Below are 16,585 nucleotides of genomic sequence, written 5' to 3'. Positions count from 1 at the left end.
TTTCAAATTGCAACTTAAGCCTGCTACGTTCATTTTGGCTGAAATATCTTATGAAGAACAGCATTGCTGTTTCGACTAGTTTTACTTTTTCAATTACAAAATTCATTGTGATATAATGAGCTGAAAACTTTTTTATATGCAGTGTATGAAAAGTATGTTTTGACAAATGAATAAATTAAGACTTCAAGATTCTTTGTGCAGAATCGATATCGCAAAGTCACGTTTACTCCTTTATGGACAAACGCATTCCGGTACAGCTTAGTCACAGTTATCACTGCAACAATAAGTCTTTTGGCTGATTATGCAAATATGTACATACAGAATGGCTGGTTTGTAATGCAGTGATATTAACAGCGTGGGTTCAATTCCTGCACCGGTTGAAGTTAGAGGTAGCTCTCCGAGAAAGCAAGTATTGCGTTACTGTGTGATCTTGCATTATAGAAAAACGCCACCGAAAGTTACATTATAGGGAAATCGCTATAGAAAATCGCTATACCTGTACAGCGGAAAGTTTGCGTTATCCAACAGCGTCCACTATTCGTCAATTGCATTACAGCCAATTCACTTTAATGAAACGTGCGTTATAGCAGAACTACCTGTAGTGTGAAGGATTCTCCTCCCCAACCTCTCCTGTTGCCTGAGGCATGGTGACCCTTGGTTTAAACTATCACCAATTGTCTTTAATGAGAGAACAGCTCTAGGACTGGTAGGACTACGGCAACTTTACTTTTACTTTAATATGTATTTTTGACCATACTAGTGCACCAGCATGTCATTCTGCAGCTATCTTTTACGTTGTTGGTGGAGTTTGCGAACTGTCAGCAGTCTCCTTTAGATAACTGTTGAAAATGGCCAAACAGTTTTCATCCTGCTGCTTTCTCCCACTGATATTTAAGATTTTGCTTGATGTGTTGTGTGGAGTTGCTGGCATATATACTATTTGCCTGTCACTGACACTCTGTAAATATACACTAAGTAATGTGTGCACTTTGTAACGACTGGTTCGAGTCGATAATCATCTCCTTGACTGCATTGCACTTATTCATTAAGCAAAGTCTGGTAATAAGAAATACAGACCATGCCCAAAGTTTACTGATCTTAATTGAAAGAACTGTTGGTACATTAGGCTAGATGGGGCAACCTAACGTGTTTCAGCTATTGATTCTAGCTAATAAGTGTGGCAATCAAGTAAAGGACAGGACTAGCAGTGACAGTGAAGTTTTTGGTGATCTACATTTGTCCCAAAAAAATGATTTGATAGACTGCCAGCATCTTTGTATGTTTGTGTACTTGTGTTGCTCTGTTCTGTTGTTCATTTTGATCCTGTCTCCAATGTGCTAGATTCACAATGATAGCTTCATGCTGCCTCCACATTCATCTGTGCAATTGGCCAAGCATGCAGATGGGTCACATACCTGTGATATGAAGAGAATGTGTAAACATGAAGCATAGTCTATAATTCATTGGAATTATTAATTTTTCTACTTAATTTAGAAATTGTTATTTGTTTTTACTTTGTAAAAAGCAAATTGTTAAATTGCACTACCTTCTGCAATTGTTACCAACATTAAAAATAGCTTGCAAATTAGAACGTTATACTGAGGTTAATTGTGATTAATCGACAGCTCTGAGTTAAGTGATTTATCTTTTAGTGTTGTGCTGTCACATAGGCAGTTATGCCAGCCATGACCAGTAAATCTGTTATACGTCTACCACCGCAAGGGGGCAGAATATTGGATTAACAGCTCATTCAAAAAACTGTACTTCTGACAGTGCAGTACTGCTTTAAACTGCATTGCACTGAAATTGCACAATTTGATGCTGAAGTTCAGTGGTCGGGCTTGAACCTGAGTCCTACTGATCCTGCAGTGAGCATGCTTCAACTGAGGCAGGCTCAGCATACTAACCTTTTTAATAACAAAGCAATTGAGTGCAGAGTTGTCAGTTCCTTTCCAACAAAAGATTTAATCCTTCAATCTTACACCTACCGTGATGTGTGATATCATTTTCTCATAATGCATTATTCCTAACCTCAAAATTTATGGAAAAAAAACTGATGCCAGAAATCAGAAAAACAAACAAATTGCTGGAAAAACTCAGCATCTGTGGAGAGAAAGCAGAGTTAATGTTTCAGGTCCAGTGACCTTTTTTTCATAACTGATTTCAGCCAGGAAAAGGTTGGTATATGTGCTGAAGATGTGTTTGGGTGGTGGGGGGGTGCGGTGGAGGGAAGGAGTAAATGATTGGTGGACATGGAGCCCAGAAAGAGAGAACAACAATTCGGCTGACAAAGGAATGGTAATGGTCAGCCTGCGAGAATCAATAGCTGCTGATTTGGACCATTAGTAGCTGGTTGTGGCAGCAGCCACTTTGGTTACAAGACCTGGTGTCTGGGATTTGGGGTGAGGGCATGGGCGAAGATGCTCAGGCCCTAAAATTATTGAACTAAATAATGAAAGTCCTTCAGGGCTGCTACCACAACCAACCCATTAGTTGTCCCCAGCCAATAGCAACTCCTGATCCTTCACAGGCTGATCTTTACGCATTCCTTTGCTCAGCTTTTTTTTGTCTTTCTGGGCTCCATTTGTTCCTATGATTTACTCCCTACCCTATCTTCAGTAGATACGCCAACTTCTTCCTAGCTACAATCAGTTCTGAAGAAGGGTCAAAATTTATCATCTCCTGCATCCTGTCAAGTTGTTCACATTGGTCCCATTTAACCTTTATTTTGTAAAGCACATTGTTAATTTAAAATTGCATGCATCTTCTTAATTAATTTCCTAGCTGGTTTCATGTGTTGCTTCAATATTTTTATGTAATTGCATTGTGTACTTAAATGATTTGTATTGTGCAGCTGTTTTGTCACTTGCTATATTCCTGGATTTGTAAATGTCACCACGATTATCCAAATAAATTCAATCAGAAATGCAGTAATACATAAATAGGGGTCAATGTATAATAGACTAAAATGCTTTGATTTTTTAACACCGATTGAAGGAAATTATTTTCATGAGATCATCCCTTGAACACGGGAATGAATTGATAATCCAGGGTAAGGACTACTTCCAGCATGTTTGTAAATCAAAATAGTCTGCCCTTTTTCCTTCACTTAAGTAGACAAAGGTGTGAGTGAAAACAGCAGCTAGTAAATGTGAGTATTTTTATGGCTGTGCACAAAAGGGGTGAATGAAATGAATTAGCCACAGGAACAAGTACAAATAAAAACTGAGTACTGTTACTTATTGCAAGTAAGTAAATTTGAATAAAATTAAAGCTGACTACCAGATCGGTATGATTTTCAGTGTTCTTGAAATCCAGTTGCCAGACAATGTGAATTTGTCTCTGACTCAAAGCGGTTGTGAAACCAATGAGTAAACCTCTCCCTGGTTACCCAGCCTGACTTACTGGCATACTAGTGAGGGGGTCCCAATGGTGTTTGGGAAATTTTCTTATGGGGATGAACACTGAGGTTCTGCTGGAAGAGGAACTACCAGCCAGAGCTGATTAACATGGTTTGGATTGTAGATTTCCCATGCAAGTTAAAATGAGGATGCCTTTGGGAAAAATAAATTGATTCTTACGTCACTTCAGAGTATACCCAAAGGCCTTCAATATAATATAGTCATCAAGAAATCCAACATGGAATTCAGAAGAAACGTCTTTACCTGAGAATTTGTAACTCCATACCTGAGTGGTTGAAGTGAGTTGTGTAGATGTATTTAAGGGGAAACTGGAAAAGCATTTGAGCAAAAAGGATATAAAAGATTACAATGAGAGCTTTAAGAGGAGAAAAAAAGGACGAAGGCTTGTCTGAAGTATGGACTTGGATTGGTTGGGTTGAATGGTCTGTTTGTGCCATACACATACTATATATCTTTGCTTTATTATGAATTATCAATTTTAGAGAGCTGCCATCAATTAAGATTAGTTCAGACTGGTTTACAATCAACTAGTTTAATAATTCCCTTTTTGGTTAGATCCTACTATTAGTCTGACATTATCATGTTAAGAGAGCCACATATAACTAAACTCAATTCTAAGGCTGACTGCTTGTTGTCACTGATGACAGGATCAACCACCTTCATATCATACTAGAGAAAATAATTATTATAAGACTTGACTAATCTCTATTTTGATCAGTGCCCAGTTCAAGCAGCCAGCACTTTAGTGTTGCGCAGTCGTCGTATCATTCTCCCAAATTCATGTAGCAAATGCAGTGGGCATACGCAGGAAAAGGTGCATTTAAAAAGATTTCACTGCACTGAACATGAAAATGAACAATCTTGTCATTAAATTTGTACATGCAGTAGAATGTAAGCAAGTTGGAATAATTAATTTTGCAGGATCATTCAACTTTGAGTTTCAGCAGTCTTGGGGTTCATACATCTTGGAAATCCAAAGGTGTTTTTAATGCAGACTGTGTAATTACCTCCATAAAACTGGAAAATCATCCCCTCAAAACAAGGTCAGATTCTTTTTCTGGAAAGAAAATTTTTAATGAAGCATGATTCCACACAATAGGTGACATTGTGACTCTGGGAAAGTATCATCAGTGACAACTTTAGCAAATGTAATTTGATTTTTTTTCTAGAAAAGCAATACTTACTGCAACCTATAAAATTGTTTTCCTTTTACTCCAGGCATGAAATGCAGCAGTTACTAAACGTGACAGAGGATCTCATTATCACCATTGCCATTAGATTTGGAGGACTTCATTTCATGGAAGCTATCAACTGAATTTAAAGTGGAGAAAGAAGTCCCATCAGTCAAATCATTATATAACCACAACTTTCAGGGAGATGGGGAAGTAAGGGGATAAAAAGTTACAATTTCATCTCTCCAAATGTAGCAGCCCCTTAGCCAAATATTTAGTTTTTGTCTGATTGGCTAGATTTCTTTTGAAATCTTTGCAATGGATTGTATGGAGAATGATAAGAGAATGATGCATGTTGAAGGGAAAGGAAGCCAAGAGGGTCTTTTTTAAAAAAAAAAAATTGCTTTAAGAACTGGCTTCAAAATATTGCATTTTTTCACCATAATGAAAAACATTGACCACAACTTTGTTAGCACTTCCCTTTTTGGTGAAAACCAAATCTAAATCTGTTTTTCATTTTATGATGGATTTTGTGTTTTGAGTAAAGAGGTGACATGAATATGAAGCTACTGCTAGGTTGAAGGAAATTCACACAGAAGGTTGAAACAGGGTTTGATAGGTGAGCAAAGAAGACTTTGAAGTTGATCAGTGGAATAGGGTCAACTTGCGGGGGTTTATTGAATTGGTGTAATTGTGTAGGTTTAACAGAGGTGTTACATGTTGCATTAAGAAAATAAAATATTTCAATAGATTTGGGCAGAATAGTTCAAGTTATTCAAATGTGAATGAAAATTTTACTGGAGAGATGACATTTAACTCATTTTTGCCGTTTTGTATATTTACCCTGTTCAATTTTGGATTTTATTGATTGTGGAATGCTGACTTAATTTTAACATTATTGGGATGCTTTGCAGCTTATGGCCCACTTCAGTTTTTGTACATTCAAAACCAGCATGAAAAAGGTGACATTAGTCCAGGACCAGTCTTTATAAGGAAGAAGCAAAAACAGGCGTGTCCTTTCTTTCTGCTTCCACTCTGCCTGTCCCCACCCCCCAAATCAAAGAATTCAAGGTGCTGTTCCAGTGCGACAAGTTTATCTATGTATTTTGAACTATTGTACATCTTTTTACACAAAATGTTTTGTTGTGTAAAGTTCTAGTTGATTTTTACTTCTTGCAATTGAGTTACAGACTGTGTATTTTCAACCCAATGCCTAGAAAACACATTTTAAAACAGTTTTTTTCTTCATGTGCTTACAAGTTAGTGGAAGAATTGAGTTTATTTTGCTTAAGTAATATCTGGCATGTACAGTATGTATCCATCATGTCTAACAATCTGTTAGTTTGACTTTTAAAACATCTTTTTGTAGCAGAGCTGTTGGGGGTGGGTGGGATTGATTCTGAAGCAGTGCTTTTCTTCAAATACTAAAGTACCTGAAGGATGAACTGGAATAGCATCAGTTGCCAAAACAATGTAATTGGGTGGTATGAACACAACATTTGCAGTTAATTCTTGTTTGTTGCCAAAGGGTTGAAAAATAGAGGTCTCCAAGTCCAAGAGCTGTTTGTGACCTTTAATTACTTTTCTTTGGTGTAGTATGTGCTGCAGATGACTGCTTTGAAGAAACAGCAAGCAAGATCTACCATTCTGGTTGTAGATATTACTGTTCAGATATCTGGAATCTTCTGATTATTAGTGACAATTGTGTTTGTACTATCATGTGCCTTAAACTTTTCATGGTAGGAAAAGATAATGTGTTTTTATATATAATATATATATTACTCATAGCCTAACTGTAGTTTATACTGGTGGATTTTGCATTGCATTACACTGTATTATAAATTACACTTAACAATGACTTATGCTTTCTTAGAACCATGCTACAGTGACCGAATGTATTATGTTTAATTTCACTAATATCCTGCAGCAGGTAGAAAGTTTGTTAAACCAGGTTTGTAGAATTATCAACTTGGTGTGTTTTCAATAAACAATGCCTGAATATGATTTTGTGTGTTTCTTCAAACTATCCCTCAGATCTGTGCTGCCCATTTGTACAAATAACTATCCAGTGAGTCCACTGGACTTTTTGACCAGCAATTAATCCGTTTCGATGTAAAACCAGATTTTGAACCTGATCCTGCGTGTGTGAAAGTGCTGTTAGGTTATAAGTCTGGAATTCCCTTCCTATTAACAAATGAAGGCACAGCAATGTAGTTCCAAGTGAACATGGTGTGTAGCTTGGAAAAGGAACTGCAGCTGCTGGTGTTCCCGTGTATCAGCTGCCCTGTCCTGGGTGGTAGAGATCACAGATATGGAAGGTGCTATCAAAAAAGGCTTGGCAAGTTGCTGTAATGCATTGGGCATATGCTGCATATTGCTGCCACTGTGTAACAGCAGTGGACAGAGTCAATTTTTAAGGTGGATGAAATGTCAATTAAGCAGCCTACTTTGTCCTGGATGATGTCATGTGGTATTGGAGCTGAACTCATCCCAGTAAATGGAAAGTACACCATCACACACCTGACTTGTGCATTGTAGATAAGAGACTGGAAATGAGTTATTCAATCTAATTCTGAGCCTTGACACATGGTTTTGTAGTTATCATATCTATATGGCTAGTCCAGTTCAGCTTTGAGGTCAGTGGAAACTCCTAGGATATTGATAGTGGAAGATTCCACAATGATCCTGCCATTGAATGTCAATGTGAGATATTTATACTTTCTCTTGTTGGAGATAGTCATTACCTGGCATTTCTATGGCATATATGTTACGTTCTGTTTTTATCCAAAGCACTGAATGTGGTCCAGGTCTTGCTGCATATTGACATGGATTGTATCAGTATCTTAGGAATCGTGAATAGTGCTGAACATCATGCATTTGATGAACATCATCACTCCTAACCTTATGATGTAGGTAATGTCATTGATGAAGCACCTGAAGTCAAATAGCCTCAAACGCTACCCTGTGAAATCCCTGCAGAGATGTCCTTGGACTGAAATGATTGACCTCCAACACTGTCAAATGCTGCCTTGCTGTCAATCTCACTGTCTCCTCACCTCCTGGAATTTATATCTTTTGTTTGCTATTAGACCAAGACTGTAATGAGATTAAAGCTACATCTTCTTGGTCTCACCCAAATTGAGTGTGAGCTGGTTGTTGTCATGCGAGTGTCCTTGATAGCATTGTCAGCAACACCATTATCAATTTGTGATGACTCAGTACATTAGAGTAATGGGACCTTAACTGGCTGGGTTACATTTGTTCTACTTTTGTGTAGAGGACATTTGTCCAGTGCCGATGCAATACGATTTTTGGTGTCAGTTGTAGATAAAACCATTGAAGGCAATGCTGCAGAATATCAAGAAGAGCAGTGGAGCTTTTCCATGCTGCAAAAATTTTATACCAAGCTTTAAATGAATGCACAAAGATTCCCCTCTCATAATGTAAATCAACTGATGGACCTTGTATACAAGCAAGAGTTTTTGAAATTAGATTAGATTATTGGGGGGAAAAAAATCAGCTTGAAGTAAGTTATCTTAACATGTTAAAGAAATCTTGATTGAAGTTGTATGCAAGATGCAATTTTCCCAGTTGACTAACCTGAGCAAAAACAACTGCTGTAATGCCAAAAAAAATCAATTGGTGACAGGACCGACTGATTAACCTCACATTTCCAGACTTCAATCTTACCATTGGTCCTGAAAAGATGCTCCTGTTAAGGTGTGCAATGAATACAAATGACCTTTTCTGATGAATACTAACTAGAGATTTTAATAATATACATTCTGTGTTTGCCAATAAAATGGCACAGAAGAAGAAAATCATTTTAAAGAAGTTAAAGGTTTGGGAACAATTAATTCATCCAAATTCAACCATTTTGATCAAGTAGAAACTTAGTTAAAATGGAATTTTGTCACCTTTCATCTCTCTGCCTTATTTTGCTTGTCTACGCATTTGTCATATTGAAGGTGTCTGTAATGGGTTTGTGTTTACTTGAGTACTTTGTCCGGTATTCTGGTGTTATGATCCCAACTGATATTATGTGACAAGTTATCCCAAATAAGAACATGGCTTAATATGTTATATTTTGACTTATTTTGGTTTTAACAAGGTGGTCTCTTGCTAAAACATAAGCATGCGATGCTGTAGATTATCCATTAACAGCAAAATAGTTTAACAATGTCATGTATGTCCATGGTGTTACCATGCTGAAATAAGGTGCATGAAAACCACAACCCTGATCAGATTTCTGCTGTAGATCTCAAACATGGGCTATTGCAAAGTGCCCAGTTGTACCTCAAATTACCCTAGAAGGGTTAGGTATACGAAAATTTTGATCATTGGGTGAAGCTAATTACTTTAAGAAAATATACATTAGCAACACGAATGATGCTATAGAGTCATAGAGTCATACAACCTGGAAACAGAGCCTTTGGTCCAACCAGTCCAGGCTGAACATAATCCCAAACCAAACTAGTCTCACCTGCCTGCCTCTGGCTCATATCCCTCCAAACCTTTCCTATTTCTGTATCTCCCCAAATGTCTTTTAAACATTGTAATCATACCTGCATCCACCATTTCCTTAGGGATTTCATTCCACATGCAAACCACCCTCTTTTTTTATAAAAAGAAAAAAAAATTGTCTCTTTTTTTTTAAATCTGTCTCTTCTAACCCCCTTGGTGCCCCCTTGTCTTGAAATCCCCATTCTAGGGAAAAGACAACTGCCATTAACCCTATCTACACCTCATTATTTATAAACTTCTTTCAGGTCACCTCTTAACCTTCTACACTCCACTGAAAGAAGTCCCAGCCTTTCTTTATAACTTAAGCCTTCCATACCCAGCAATATCCTGGTAAATCTCTTCTCAACCCTCTCCAGCTTGATAATATATCCTTCCTATAACTGTACGACCTCAACATGACTTCCCAACTCCTATACTCAAAGGACAGATGCTACTATCAAGCCAATAAGCGAGTCTGCTTATGACACAAATCTAATATATAGTGTATAGATTTCAGTGGCAGTAACAATACCAGCTATATGGGCCATACATTGCAAAGTTTGACATTTGCATCAAATAGCATATCCGTTCGGCTGTTCTTAACAAGCAAAACACTAGCCATGTTTAACCAGACTGCACTTGCAAAACTCAAAAGACAATGTCCAACATTAGATGTGATTCTCTGATTGGACAACAGTTACTGAATAACCTTGAGTGTGTGAAGAACTCTCGACCAATTTAAGATTATCAGTCTGGCTTGTATTGTTATGCACTTGTACCAGAAGCTAACCATATTAATAGATGCTGTTTGCAGACAGTGACTGGCTCATTTCTCAGAGCAACATTTGACCAATCAGAATCAACCTATTGGTTTAAAATTTACAGCTTAGAAGTTAACTTTTGGTCATGATGTAACTGGTGCACTGTTTAGGTGTTGCCGTAGACAGTTGGAATCCACTTGCTAACCAATCCGCAAACGTTTCCCATATAACTGCTGTTTTCTTTTTCCATTGGTATTCTTGCAAATTTAGCCTGACGTGTACAAGATGCAAAGCTTCAACAAAATCTTTCTTTTCCTTTAACAATATCAAAGGTGATATCATTATTCCTGCCACAGATTCTGCTGTTCACCACTCATTTAATTTCATTCCCTCCTTTAGTCACCGGTAAATCAAACAAATTCATAATCTTGATTTCCTAGCACGTATAAAGTTGAGCTGTAACACTATAGTTTACCATCTAGACCATTTTGTAACTTTGCCCGACTGTTACTAAAACACATACAGTACAGGATTTTGGAGATGGGAACTGCAGACGCTGGAGAATCTGAGATAACAAGGTGTAGAGCTGGATGAGCACAGCAGGCCAAGCAGCATCAGAGGAGCAGGAAAGCTGACGTTTCGGGCCTAGACCCTTCTTCAGAAAATTTTCTGATGAAGGGTCTAGGCCCGAAACGTCAGCTTTCCTGCTCCTCTGATGCTGCTTGGCCTGCTGTGCTCATCCAGCTCTACACCTTGTTATCTCAGTATAGGATTTTGACATTTTTGGATTATTACTTATTATTTGCTTATTGACAATTACATTACTTGCACCTGTCTGTGAAATGTGGAGGGATATATCTTCATGTTAAAGGGTCTAACCAAATTGTGGTGGTTTTTCAAAGTAGTAAGTAAAGAATCTGTTGACTGCACCATTTATTGAAAGAGGAAATTAATTTCACAGCAGATTACTGGGACAAATGTTGTCTTGCTGTTCTGAATTAACACGTAATACATTGTATGTAAAGAAGCATCTCTAAATTAGTGTTAAACATGCATTTATTAGAAGTGTACAGTTTTAAGTTGGAAAGATTTACATACACTACACAATTAGAGAAGAATTTGAACAGTACATAGAACAAGATGATAATTGTAGCTGTTGTCCTTTTTGCTATTCCCACGTAATTAACACATCAATTACTTTTCATTCCTGATCTTTTCTGTTTAACCATCAATAAAAATATTACATATAATGTAACTTTAGTGCATGTAGTAATTATTCTTTACCATCCAAACTGGCGAGTTCTTAATTTAAATTCTTTCTGGGAATACTAAGATATTGGTACCCTGCCACCAATTGTATTCGCTTACACTGGCTGTGCAAAATGATTAGTATCTGTATAAGGTCCAGCAGAAGCTTCCAGCTTCACACCTTAATATGTTGAAAAACAACAATGTCCATAAAGGACATGTAAATTATAAGGTCAGTAATTTTGTGGTAAAAGTATTTTTATCCTAACATTGTGTCCTTTTCCAGAATTGGATGACTCATAATTGGGTAATATTACCTTTCTACCAGAAGCTGTATGAGAGTCTACATTTATGCCCTTCTGACAATGGAGAGGTTATCACAAGTGAACCTGTTGCTATTCTGAGCCAATGATGCCACAGACCATATGCCATAAGTCTCTTTATCTTTTAGTTCTAAAGCATAGGTTCTCAGACAGGAAAATCTGTATTTGTTAGATTATTTAATGATGCTTAATGTAAAAGCACACTTTCTGCACTTAAAGCATTATTCACATTTTGGTTGTTTCAGTACGTTTTGGTTTAAATCCGAGTTTTCCCTAACCTTTTAAGTATGACAATGTAACAATATTGTGTTGGCCAGAGAGAGATTTTTGCAGCAATCATGGAAGTTTTCAAATCATCTTTTGTTTAAACTTCACTTTTCCTGTTTCATTTCATCTTTGAAACTGATTAGGGCACCATGAGATGCTAGACTCCTCTAACTGACTTCTTGTCGTCATTTCAATCAAATGCAAAGCATTACACCTTGACTAAGACTGATTTTAATAGGCTTCTAGTTACAATGACTTACTTTTGATTTTGCTAAGATTAATGGATCTTTTTCACATTCCACCTATTTCACCAAGTTTTCTTTCATATAATCCATAATGTTATTACATCCTTTTATCTTAATGATAATGATTTAAGCTGGGGTAATTTGCCAATAACTTCTTCCTCCTTCCCACCCGCAAGCACTTCACCTTCAGTTGGTTTTCTTCCCTTGTGTGCAGACTCTGCACATCATAAGACCATCAATCTTGCAGGACATCAGAGATGGTCACCCTCTCTTGTGTTTGTTGTCACTGAGAAGGAACACTGGCCGTGAATCCCGCAGCCCTAAGACCAATTGTTGAACATCTAGCACCTCTCCAGCTGAACTCTAGGAGACATTTGGGATGACCTTATTTTTGATGGTGCAGTATAAATTTAGATGGCACATTTGCCAACGAAAACACTGTGGAATCTTAGAGTATTCTGGTACCTGTTAAGTTTTTATACATGTAATTTCTAACAAATCACACCATGTAACTTGGGGCATTAGGGATTGAACTTCTGCAGATTTACTCCACATGGTGGTTTCTGTTGCTACAAGTACAAGTCTAGATGAGTTCAGTTAGTTTGAATTTTTTTACATTGTTTTTGCCAAATTAGGGCAGTTTGCTCTATGATGTTCTAAATACAGACTGAAGTAGTCAGTGCATTTTCCACGCCAGACAAAACAGGGCACCAATGGCAATTTCAAGAAACTGACTTCAACTGTGGCAGTAAAATGCAACTATGTTCCTCCAAGATTGCTGGTGTGCATTTCTGGAATACTTTTATTCTGTTTTGCAAATTAATGCCATCAATTGAATTAACATTATTGGTCTCAGTAATTGGATGTTGAAAATAAAGCAGATTTAAATTTTAAAAGAAACTGAGGGAATTATTTGACATCAAATTAACAAAATAATTATTTCAATGGAAGTGAATAAATTTATATCTTTAGAATTCAAATATTAATTAGTCATCAGTGATTTGCAGGTGATTCCTCCAATTATTCTAATACAGTTTCTTGGGTAAATTCATCTAATCCAAAATGCAGGGATTTTAATATTTAATCCTTGAAGTATTTGAAAACATTTTTGAGGTTTATGATGGATTAAGCACACACACAGGGCAAAGAAAGGTAACATGGAGTGTCCTCCTCCAAGAATCTCTCAGTTAATGTGCTGGTCCTTAAAGCAATTAGGGAGGCAAATTATATTTAGGTCTTTGTGCAGCGAGACTTCCTTACTCATACTTCAAACTCTTGCAATAATGTTTCACATTAACAAGACCATATCTGGACTACAGTGTACCGCTTTGGTCCTTAACTAAGAAAAAGATGTATTTGTCTTTAAAGTGTGAAACCAGGGATTACTGTCAAAGAAGATGTTAAGATTCTCTGGAAGAATGAGAAGTGATCTTATTGAAAAGTATCACATTCTTATAAGAGTAGAGACTGAGAGGTTGCTTTTGCTGGCTGGATTGTTTAGAAAGAGTTCTGCTCTTCTATAGAATTCTCTTCCTATTTGAGCTGTGAATCCTCAGTTCTTGAGATTTGATGGACTTTTACACTAACAGTATTAAGGGATGGCACGATAATGCAGGAAAAGGCTATTTGGATTTTTAAAAATCAGCTGTAATATCAAATGATGGAGCAAGTTCAAAGCCATTTGCCGTAATCCTTAATGTTATTACGTAACATTACAAACTATATTCTAGCGAAATACTGTTGGTGTCAAAAGATGCTTCCCTCTTTCTTCTTCTCAGCTTTATTTTGGAATTTAAAATGAGTACTATAATTCAATTGAAGGATTTGAGCAATGTTTTGTCCTGCAAAGAAATACACTGAAGTCGCTCTTCTGGTGTAGTTATTTTTCTCCAGACTTGAACTGAACGTTTTTTTATATGGATTGTTAGTGTTTTATTTTATTAAAGAAAGCAATCCGTGCACAGCTGTAAATGACTTGTTTAATGTCAGGGGATTGCCTCCATAAAACCTTTTGAGACAAATGGATAGTAGTACTCTTTTTTTATTTTCCCTAAAATCTTTCAAATTTTTCTCTTCCAAATTCTCTGACCCATATTGGAAAGCAGTTCCACTCATGTTGGCACCCTTGTCGAGAGTCAAAGGGATGTGTGTCGTGCTATTTATGAATAGAATCGCAACCAGGCCAGATGCTCTGACATGCTCTTCCTACCAAGAGCATTGGCTGACTTATGCCTTCACACTTCCCTTTCTCTGTAACTTCCATCAGCCCTACGTCCTTTCAACTCTCCACCTCTAAATCTGATCTGTTGTGAATCTCCACTTAATGATTCAGATCTCTGACTCCATTTACATCAGACTCAAAACTGCAACATCACTGCTTTGACACAATTTGAGCACAAGGAGTTATGCTTACAAATTAATAGCAGAAGGAGCTACAAGGACATACATGAAAGCATGCTATGGACAAATTTTTAGCGACAAATTTTAAAACACTTGGAAAGGAGGGGGACAAGAATAAACTTGAAATTTCAAGAAAGAACAAAACAGGTTCTTGTGAATTGTGCAGGTTATTACATAAGCACCAAGGCTATACAATGGATGAGTTCTGCTAGATAGGCCCAAAAAGTCCACATGAAGTGAGGGATGAGAGCTTTTTGGATCACTTCTTATTACACAAACACTGACATCTTATTTAGTTTCTCAGCATTTTATGTGTTTAACCTTTAAAAATAGCCTTTTCCATTCCATCTTTAAACTTTGTATATTCCAAATTTGAGGCATAGAATGCGCACTCATAGCGGGGATTGTTGCGTACGTACTGTAGAAATTCTGGGGCTCCAGGTGTAATTACATTGTCTGCCAGAAGAACCGTGCCTTTTCTCAACAGACCACATTCCTACAGGCAAGGCAAAGAGTTCAATAGTTAATGAATGCACAATTTGAGAATTAGTTTAAAAATTTTGGAACTTACAGCTGCTATGCACCAGAGTGACAAAAGAAAATGCTGATTAGTACAGCTCAATTGTCTGCCAGGCCCAGAATTATCAGCTAAACAGCTCTGTACACCATTCTTGACAATAGCTTCATTGATTCAAGGCTGCTTGGTACTATCCATATGAAGCACCATGTGCTGTTCTCAAAACCTTTTATGTCAATAGTATGATTGGTTTCTGAAGTCTGTTTTGATTTAATCTGTCACTTGTCCATGTAACTTACTGTTATGAACTTGTACATAGTGAGGAATATACAGAAATCGACTCCAAATCAAATCTGGAATTAACTAAGTTACTGGTTCTGAAGAAGGGTCCTGACCCAAAACATCAACTTTCCTGCTTCTCTGATCCTACCAGGCCTGCTGTGTTCCTCCAGCTCCACACTGTGTTGTCTCAGTTTCTAGCCTGGAGCAAGTTTACTTATTCTTCCTTCATCCTGTAGCCAAAGCTTTAAATCTTTATCAATGTCTATTCGACAAACACCCTCCAAAACCACATCCTAGTCCTTGTTATTTGTATTTTGGGTCTCATTAGTATATGGGCAAGATACTTGATTGCAGGGGAAATTCTCAGACTGGATATCAAAAAAACACATAACAGGCAATGTTTGAGAAAAAAGTGAAGATACAATGCAACAGGCAATTAGACACCCCATAAGGAAGGAATAGCCTAACACACAAGTGATATGATGTACTTCCATGGCAAGAATAAACTTGAGCGAGTTGATCAGTTGGTGTCAATTTTATCATGTTATCTCCTTAGTCACATTTCAGGCATTGAGGCTTGCTGGGGTATAGTTGCATTTAGCTTCCTTTATGGCATCAAGCCAAATACAATTCTAGACGTTAGTCATAAAAGAATTCCAGATGAAAAATTACAGGATAAATCTGCCCTTGCTAATCTGAAACCAGAAATGGGATTTAAGTTTTAATTATTTCTGTGGTGTATCTCTAATTACAACAATTTGTATTTATGCAGCAGCCCTGCCAAAACAAGAGCTAGTTCTGTGGCAGTCACCAATATATATGCAGAAACATCCCAATGGCTTGTGGCAATGAAGAGATGCCCATGTTCCCAGCACTTCATTCTTAGCTTCATGGAAAAGCTTGCCATAATTTCCCCTCAAGTTTCAAGAAGTTGCTGCATTTGCACATGAACTGGCCGTTAGACGTACCACAAAACATTCTTTCACAAAAAACCTCTACTTATATAGAATTTTTATATAAGTATCAAAAACTACCAGTCAAACTTTCCAGTCTAGAAGGCTAGCAGTCAAAGCATTGATCTTTTAAGTGGTGAATTCCTAGCAATATTAAACATATTAAATGTTTAATTTTAATGTTTTATTTATTTTCATTCGTATCTTCTCTTTCCCTATCTTATTTTGTTTCTGTACCTGATTTTGACATTAATTCATCTGTTCTTCTTATCCTTCGTTTTCTGTGATTTGTTTTTCTTCCTTGAATGTTAAATCTCATTGATTTATGAAGCTGTATGGTCAGTTCTTCATTCATTAACATTAACAATTCCCTGTTGTTCTCTGCTTTATTATCAGCTTGCATTTCCAACAATTTATGAAATGAAAGGTCCTGCAGCTAATTTAACAATCAAATCCTGCTCCACATTCCAGGCGACTATTATAAACATTGTA

General features: G+C 37.0%; 2 protein-coding genes across 2 annotated transcripts in view; one reads left to right on the top strand and one right to left on the bottom strand.

Moving 5' to 3' along the window:
* Nucleotides 1–6,598, top strand: part of arvcfb (ARVCF delta catenin family member b) — a 302,822-nt gene extending 296,224 nt beyond the window's left edge. Inside the window, exon 20 of the mRNA XM_048611754.1 lies at nucleotides 4,641–6,598. The gene's annotated coding sequence lies outside the window, so the exon portion shown is untranslated. The remainder of the gene's footprint in view (nucleotides 1–4,640) is intronic.
* Nucleotides 6,599–10,896: 4,298 nt separating this feature from the next.
* LOC109918079 (catechol O-methyltransferase) overlaps nucleotides 10,897–16,585 on the bottom strand; it is a 31,477-nt gene continuing 25,788 nt past the window's right edge. The window contains exon 4 of the mRNA XM_048611753.1: nucleotides 10,897–14,837. Within this exon, the coding sequence (XP_048467710.1) occupies nucleotides 14,658–14,837 (180 nt within the window). The 3' untranslated portion in view covers nucleotides 10,897–14,657. The remainder of the gene's footprint in view (nucleotides 14,838–16,585) is intronic.

The sequence above is a fragment of the Rhincodon typus genome, chromosome 24, assembly GCF_021869965.1.
Source record: "Rhincodon typus isolate 14 chromosome 24, sRhiTyp1.1, whole genome shotgun sequence".
NCBI lineage: Eukaryota > Metazoa > Chordata > Chondrichthyes > Orectolobiformes > Rhincodontidae > Rhincodon > Rhincodon typus.
Note: the sequence above shows the minus strand (reverse complement) of the source record. Positions and strands in the feature narration are given on the sequence as shown.